The following is a 7,935-nucleotide window of genomic DNA, read 5'->3' on the forward strand; positions in this document are numbered from 1 at the left end:
CGGCAGCGGGGCGCGGGCCGGCTGGGGAGCCGAGTGGCCCCGGGACCTGCGGGTGCGCGGGGAGCGCCCGGGAGCCCGGCTGCCACCGGGGCCTCCCGCCGGGCTGCTGCCTCGGCGTAGGGAAGGGTCCTGCGCGGAAGCCCCCGACCCAGGAGCGAAGGCAGGGCGGCAGCTCCCCGTGACGGGCACCGGGTCCTTCCTTGGGAGAGCCGAACCGCCTCCCCGCGCTGCCCGGGGCTGGCCCGGTAACCGGGAGTTGCGCCTTTAACGAGGCGGATTTTCTCCGAGGTGAACAGGCGCCCGTCCTGCCAGTTCCCATGATTTTATCACAAGGCTCAAGTTACTTCACGTTAACTGGAGGTCCCGGCTCCAGCAGGCGATGGGTACGCGAGAACCTTTCCAAGTAACTTTCTGCATTTTGTGGCTGAGAGGAGCAGCTGAAAAACGTGGCGCAAGGACTGAAAAACTCGCAACGTCAACACCGAGAGGAGCGCTGTTTAAATCTGTGATTTTTTTAGGACAGTCTCACGGTTAGGGGACGGGCAAGTGGTGATTTCCAACAACTGGTGGCTGCCAGTGGCGTACGGTATTTTTAGGAGTTCCAAGACAAAGACACAAGACGCGGCAGCGGCCTTCGGGAGGGTTAGCGCCTGCCTCGGGCTGCCCCAGGCACCCGGCACGGTTGCTCTCGGTCGTCTTCTGGAGCCTTCTCTCCACCGCACGTGGATGCTGACTTAGGTCCTCTGAATCATGCCTTTGACAGATGCGAGACTTCTGAATTAGCTTAAGAAAAATGAGATTTAACAGCCGGCAACGCGCCTTCTCTGACCAGGCTGTCCAAAAGTACAGGAAGTTTTGTCAGGGAACGAACGTGCCGGTCCCTCCCTCTTCCCCTCAAAACCAATCGTGTGGGTGACTCTGTTCCTCAGTATTCAGGACTTAGGGGAGCCTGGTTTAGATGGCTCGTTTCCAGGTGACTAACTCAGCTTTTTTAATTTCCTATAAGGAATGTGCAAATAAAAGTTGGTAACCAGGTGCAGTGTAGATCCACTGAAGCACAAACGAGGTCTTTTTCAGCTATTTTTGCTTACACCCGTACAGAAGGACACCTAAACCTAGTTCTGTCAGTTTAGAATGCATACTGGAGGGAGAAGTTAAATAAGATAACTAGCTTTTACTTGCTCAGATAAAAGTTTGGGTGATAGACAAAGGCTGTAGTAAAGGCGAGGGGGGTGTACGTCGATAAAAGTGTTTCTGCAAATTAGTCTTTTCTAATGCATTCCTTCAGACCACTCTAATGTGCTCGAGACTTCTGAAATTATTCTTTCAGCCTGGGAAAGGAGTAATTTTCTTGGTTACATATGAAAACATTTTTTGTGACTTAGCTATAACATTTCATTGGTTATTTTCCCTTCCAATTTAGGGCATCCTTGAGCAACAAGGCATCAGTGTAGTATATACTCTTGAGCTAAACACTGACATGTTCGTAGTCCAAATACTGAAATACCATTTAGGCAAAGACTGATTTTCCCATTGTGAAAACATTTGGATTATTTTTTGGAACGCATTCTTAGGCTCTTACTCAGCAAAACACTGAAGCAGGTGCTTAAACCCTGTTTATTCACCAAGTTCAGTTCCCATTTACCTAGGCTGAATAAGAGCCGAGCTTCTCATCTAGAGTTGGCAGGTTTCTGAAAAATCTTGCTAGACTGTTTCTCTGGGTACCTAAAATGTTTGAAAATTAGGCTTTATATTCAGAAGACAGAAAATAAACAATTTTAACCCTACATTATTGCTGTTACTGTTCTTACTTTTATTTTTATTGTTTCTGTGACGAAGCCTGTGACATCGTTCATTCAGTATCTTTGTTCTTTTCAAGCGAAACAGCAGCAAGTGTTTCCTTGGGCTAAAATCTAAGCTGAGACAGAACTTTCCTTGTCATTAATGCTTTTAGAGAACCGATTGTGACTTCGTCTCACAACTTTGTTTATTTCTCTGTTTTTCACCCAAAGAATCGAGAGCCCATTTATGCAGTGGCTGGTTTGTTAAATAAATGCAATATTTTAACACCTTGTTTTCCGCGATGGGTATTTCAAGTGGAAATCCCGACTGAAGACCGGTACAGAAAAGTTTTGACTAGTATGTGGTGGCTCCACGTTGTTCCTCAGTCTCTCCGGAGGAGCAGTCTACTCTGCTGCGGGGGACTGGTTCGGTTTTGCACCAGTTCGTCTCGCAGAAGACAGTGGGCGCATGGACAAGTGACTGGCGTTAAATACCACTCTCTGCTTCAATTCAGGTTAGACTTGAGTTCAGATAGTTGGGAACAAATTGTGCTTTCCTAAGCTTTCATGCAATCCATCCGCCTGAAACAAGGCGTGACCCTACGTACTTAAAGTGAATTTTCTGTGGTAGCCATAGAGTAAAGCTGGAGATATTTCTAATTCTGATCACCAATCAGTGCAGCCACTAACAGCTCGTTTCAAGAACTAATCTTACTCAGATTCGGTTAAGGAGTAGTCACAGTGTTTTGAAATACATGTACAGCATGTATAAAAAAGGCAGCAGAAATGTCAACAAAATTATTTCTGAATGTGCCAGTCTTGAGCGAGCAGACTAAGAGATCTCCGTTTGCTGTTTATTCTTTTTTGCACTTTGCAGAAATATCTCTTTGTGATTTTATCCGAACATTATTTATTATAAAAATAAAATGAATTATCTAAATGTGAGTTTAACGTCATTTGATATGACCTGAGATAAAATATGATAAATATGTAAAGATTAATTACAGGACTTCCTGCAAAATACAGAATACATGTTTATTTTGGACAAAGAAAACCAAGGCTGTATTTGAAGAGATGCAATTAAATGCATATATTTAGATTATATTGTCATGCTAATTAGCAATGGTAGGAACCAATTAGGACTAGGGCTACCAAATCACCAGACTACGCTGCATATTCACTCGTATACCTTTACTGCTCTGCTGTTTTTTGCTGGAAGCAGATAAAAATGAAACATGTTTTTTTTGAAAGTCCGTATTGTTGTGCACTTGGAGCCAAATCTTGTTCGTTGTGCTTGTGTGAATCGTCCCACAAAAGTTACCGGGACTACTTGTGCGAGGGAGACTGAGTGTAGCTGTAGGAAATACGTGCAGCCACCTTAGGTAGCAATTAAAGAGAAACGCAAGATGCAGAAAACCTTCTTTCGATTCAAATGGCTGTTGTTTGAATAAGCGAGGGCGGTAATCTGTCATTTGCAGAATGCTGGAAGTGAGATTTTCATTAAACGCACTATGTCAGTGACATGTATTTCTCAACATTACACACCTCATTTATCATTCTGGAATGAGGAGCAAGTGCCATGTGAATGTGGAGCTTGTGAAGGTATCGCCTCGCAGCCTTGGAGGCTGGTGACCCCTCTTTATCTACACAGCAGGTAAGGCACAAACAGTGGCAATGGGAGCTCTCGTTGCAGTCCCCTGCCAGTGTGCCTGGCTCTAAGCTGGGGGAACAAAGGAAAGATAGCATATGGATAGCAGATTGTAGGAGCGCTGAAAGAGGACTGAGGAAATCTATGTTGGGTGTGTGGCTCTGCCAAAGATCTCTTGTATGACTTTGGCCTTGTCACTTAATCTCCTTCTGTCTCCGTTCGCCTGCGCAAACAGGGAGAAGGCGTCTCTCCTCTCCCCTGGGCTTTGCCTGGAAATCTGTTCAGAGCCTGAGTTCTCTTGGATGGTGCGCTGGTGCAGCGCAGGGTGGAGCAGAGCTTCGCTTCGCCAGGTCCTCTAGCTGCTGCTGTCGTCCAAACAACAGGAATTACTATTAACAGAAAAGTAACAAAGAAATCCATGTCTTGTTGATAGATTTTACTCATCTTTTCAGGCCGTTCAATGTTCGGCCTCTGGGTGAGGGGTATGAACAAGGCAGGCAATTAGTGTCAGGAACAGAGCTGTGGATTCTTCTGTTACAGGGTCCCAAATAATGCTGGAAATAGTGGCATTGGTGTTTTCTTTTTTCACCTGTCTCTTAGTGCCTTTTGATAACATTTGTGCCAAAATAGCATCACAGTGTTCCTGCAACACAGGAACTGAAGCGCTGTGCAGAAGGCTGTATTTTGCTTTACGCCAGCCCTGGAGATGGCTCCCTGAGGGATTCAAAAAAAGCCCTCAAAAAAATGTAAAGGCTAGGCCGGGGACTATGGTTTGTACATCTCTGTTATGCACTGTGCATATTTATGGGGCAGTATAAAGAATAAATCCACAAACACTGCATTCTGTGCCCCTGTCTGCCGATTGTGCTGACGCATTACGTGATATAGCTACTGCTAATGAAAGTAGGATCTGATTTTTAGCTTCACTTGAAACGTGTGTCTGGTTTGCACCTGCAATTTTGCAAATGTAAATAATTTAGGATGTAATTTTTCAGACCTACCCATTGGTGGGCAAAACTGATGCTGTTTGTGGACAGGATTTTTCAGAGGAGCTGTAGAAATGGAACTTCAAAATGATCTGGATGCCTGAAGCCTCCATGCTCCTGTATTGTTCTAAGTATATGCCAGCGTGTCTTCTCTTCAGACAAAGTGTTGCTGGTCTAGAGGACATCACTTGCACCTGCAGTTATGCACATGTGCAAAATAAAAACCGAGACGTAATGAAATCAGCAATCAAACACAAGGGCTATCTTTTTGCAAGATCTACTGGACGAATGTGATCACTTTTATCACTATTTTCTTTGTAGGGAAATAAAGATTGGGGGACACGCTATTGTGGCTTTAACCCCGATTTCCAAGATAACGAGCGAGTTGGCTGTATGGTGAGTTCACACTGAGAAGCCGCCTTTATTTGCGCCAGTGGAACAAACTAAGGCCAAGCTCTTCTGGGAGCGAATGGCTGGGCAAGATCGGGTTTTCAACACCCAGCCCGCAAGGTTTTCGCTGCGTGGGGCTGGAGTGGAGTATCCCAGTCTGCCGCTCGTAGAGGCAGAGCAGTTGTCACCCGAAACCCTCCAGGACTTAGAATTTTCTTAATGCTCTGCCTTGTTGTGTGAGCCCATTGAAAGAACACTTCAGAGGGCACCCATTTCTTACTAATGTAAACTTTCTGAGGAGTATCCAAAGATATGACCTCTGGGTGAACCTTTAACCTTCCCCTTAATTATTTGTTTGAAGACAGTGTCGAGTTCTCCCGCTGAGAGCCAAGGCCCATAATGCTTCGCAGCCCCGCGAGCCAGGGTGTGCGCGCAGGGAAGTGGAGAGGGACATAAATAAGGGGACCACCAGATGTAAATAATAAAAGTGTTTGGGGTTTAAATAAAAAACAAAAAAGCAACTTGGTTTCCCTGAAGAGTGGCCTGATTGAAGAAAAGGGGTTAGTAAGACGGAAAGTGTGTGTGTGTGCGGGGGGGGGGGGGGGGGGGGGGGGTGGGGGGTGGGGGTGGGGGTGGTGTGGTGTGGGCGGGGGAGTGGGGGGTGTTTCTGTTGTCTGTGATTTTTCACAGGCCTAAATAAGCATTCATTCCACTCTTTAAAACCTTGCCATCTGTATACACCATTAGAAGCTCATAGGCGAAGAGAAAACAAGTCTTATCAGGCTTTCCTGTTAATCTCTATTGGCCTTAACTGTAGCTGATAAAAGGCGCGCTGGGCGGAGGAGCCTGGGGTCAGGCTCCATTTGGTCAGCGCGGCAGCGTTACTGGAAAGCAGCTCAGCAAATGAAGTCCTGCCGGGGACCTTTGTCTTGGGGGGTGGCAGCGCGCCTCGAAAACGCCGCGCTGGGGCAGGAGACGCCTTCGCGGCACCGCGGTCAGGCGGGAATAAACAAGCACAGCGACTGTGCCGGAGTTTTTATTTTAATACCTGAAGTCACGACTAATTCTGAGGCAGGATGACATTTCTGACAACTGAAATATACTTTTCCTAAAGAATAAAGGATGTCTTCTGGATGTAAACAGGGAGATGCAAAAGAGCCCTTTAGTGTTACTTGTAGCGTTTGTGCATCTGTCTAATGAAATTTCCGCGACTGTGATTACGGAAGATGCAATCGAAGGTGTGCCTCCATCTTTTATTATCTGCGGAGGAATTAACCGGGGGTTGGGAAGGAGGGAGGGAGGGAGGGAGAGGAGTGCGACAAAAGGCCTTGCGGGGTTGGTGCTGCATAAAGGCTAGCCATTTACTAAATGAGCAGATGAACTTAGTTTTCAGTTCGCTGACTGAAAGACTTCGCTCGGTGTTGGATCGGGCCCAATGGCAATTATTGGGGGCTGTTTTGGATGATGGGCATGTTAGTATTTCTGAAGAGGATTAAACACTAGTATTCGACTTCATTAGCGCTCCGCAAGGGTCACCAGCCGAAAGCCCGGGCTGTGAAACAGCACACAAAACCTGCGCGAAGGCTCCGGAGTGTTCTCAAACACAAAGCGGGGTGGGGGGGGACGAGATGACACACAAAAACAAGCGTGGCTCCCGAGTGACAGAAAATTGCCCTGTTTCGAAAGAAACTCCATGAACGGGCAAGTTTTGAAATTATTTTGGGGAAATTAGCTCTGCTTAGCTTGTGCCGATGTGGCTCGCTGCGCATTAAGCTAATGAGAAATATGCAAGCGCTTATTTTTGGATTACCAGCAAAACCAGATCCAGGCTCCGCAGCCAACTCACCGGCGCTCAGGACCCTCGGCAGCCGCCCCGGTCTGGGGGGCAGTGGGGCAGTGGGGTGCATTTTGGGCCTAATCTGAACCACATGTACCTGCGGCCGGGGGTCCCGCAGGGGCGGAGGGGTGCCCGCGCGCAGGACGGGCAGCCAGAGCCGCTGACCTCCGTGCGACCCGCGCTCCGCAGGCGCCGGCCGCAGGGGCTGCGGCAGGGCCGGGGGCTTTCGGGGCCGTTCGGGGCCGCTTGGGGCCTTTCGGGGCCGGCGCTCGGCGGTGCCGCCGCACGGGCGATAAAACCCCAGACAGGCTGATGGATGGCTCTGCTGACCTCGCGGTACCTCGTGAGAGCACGGGGCGGCCAGGCCTGGTCCTCATTTGCGGCCAGCTGCGAGGGTGGCTGGATCCCGAGGGCGGGAAGGGGGAAGGAAAAAAGCCTGCCGCCCCCTGAACTTTAACCACGTTCCAAGCTGCTCGCAGAAGTTAAAGAAACAATTAATTGTCTTCCAACGCAAGTTTTCGGTCACGTTGGCTTATTCGAAGGCTGCTGGCAAATCCAGCTTTAACCTGGCTAGTAAGATAAGCGTGTTGCCGGTTGCAATTTCTGAGCACTTAAAGTCCTTCAAAGTGAAATTATACTCTCTTAAAAAAGTGACGCGAAGCAAAACACGTCGCCGCGCCGCGCTGAAATCCTGTCGGTTTTAAAGCAGAGGTGTTCTCAAAACACAGAAGCAAGCTGATGAAAGCACTTCTATTCTTTGTATTCTGTTGCAGGTTTATTAATGCCAGAAGAAGAATAGTACAGCCTATGATTGACCAGTCCAATCGAGCAGGCAAGTTCCAAGTAGTATCTGTATTCAAGTCCCACAGGCGCAAATCCTCATCAAGTTATTCTTCGGGAGTCCCATCACCTGGTAAATAAATGCTCCAGCCAGGCATTCTGGGAGATTATTTTTTTTTTCCTTATGTCCCCAGAATTCCGCTGTAGGAAGCAACTTCGCTAATTGGTGCTAATTGGAGATTTCCCACCCTGACTCTACTGAAACTGCTTTTTATTTTCTCTCTGAATTGGTAATTGGGTACAAGTAGTAGTACCACAAGCAGTTTGTTTGACTGTGAGCTCTTGAATTACTCATTGCTTGTCTGCATCCAATCAGCAGGACAATCTCATTTTCTTGCTACCCACAACTCCTTGGTGTGTGCATTGCTTTCACTTCTGGAAGGCGAGCTGTAAAACTCATTGTATCCATTCATGTGCTTTGACTATTCACAATATGCTACTAATGCGACATGG

General features: G+C 47.6%; 1 protein-coding gene across 5 annotated transcripts in view; it reads left to right on the plus strand.

Moving 5' to 3' along the window:
• Positions 1–7,935, plus strand: part of MEIS2 (Meis homeobox 2) — a 174,716-nt gene that overhangs the window by 160,699 nt on the left and 6,082 nt on the right. For 4 of the 5 annotated variants that reach the window (XM_075426915.1, XM_075426916.1, XM_075426911.1 and 1 more), the window contains one exon: positions 7,416–7,474. In XM_075426915.1, coding sequence (XP_075283030.1) covers positions 7,416–7,474 — 59 coding nt within the window. Of the gene's footprint in view, positions 1–4,736; positions 4,831–7,415; positions 7,475–7,935 lie in introns of those variants that run through there. The other variant, XM_075426914.1, reaches the window with a different exon arrangement.

The sequence above is a fragment of the Opisthocomus hoazin genome, chromosome 7, assembly GCF_030867145.1.
Source record: "Opisthocomus hoazin isolate bOpiHoa1 chromosome 7, bOpiHoa1.hap1, whole genome shotgun sequence".
Classification (NCBI taxonomy): Eukaryota; Metazoa; Chordata; class Aves; order Opisthocomiformes; family Opisthocomidae; genus Opisthocomus; species Opisthocomus hoazin.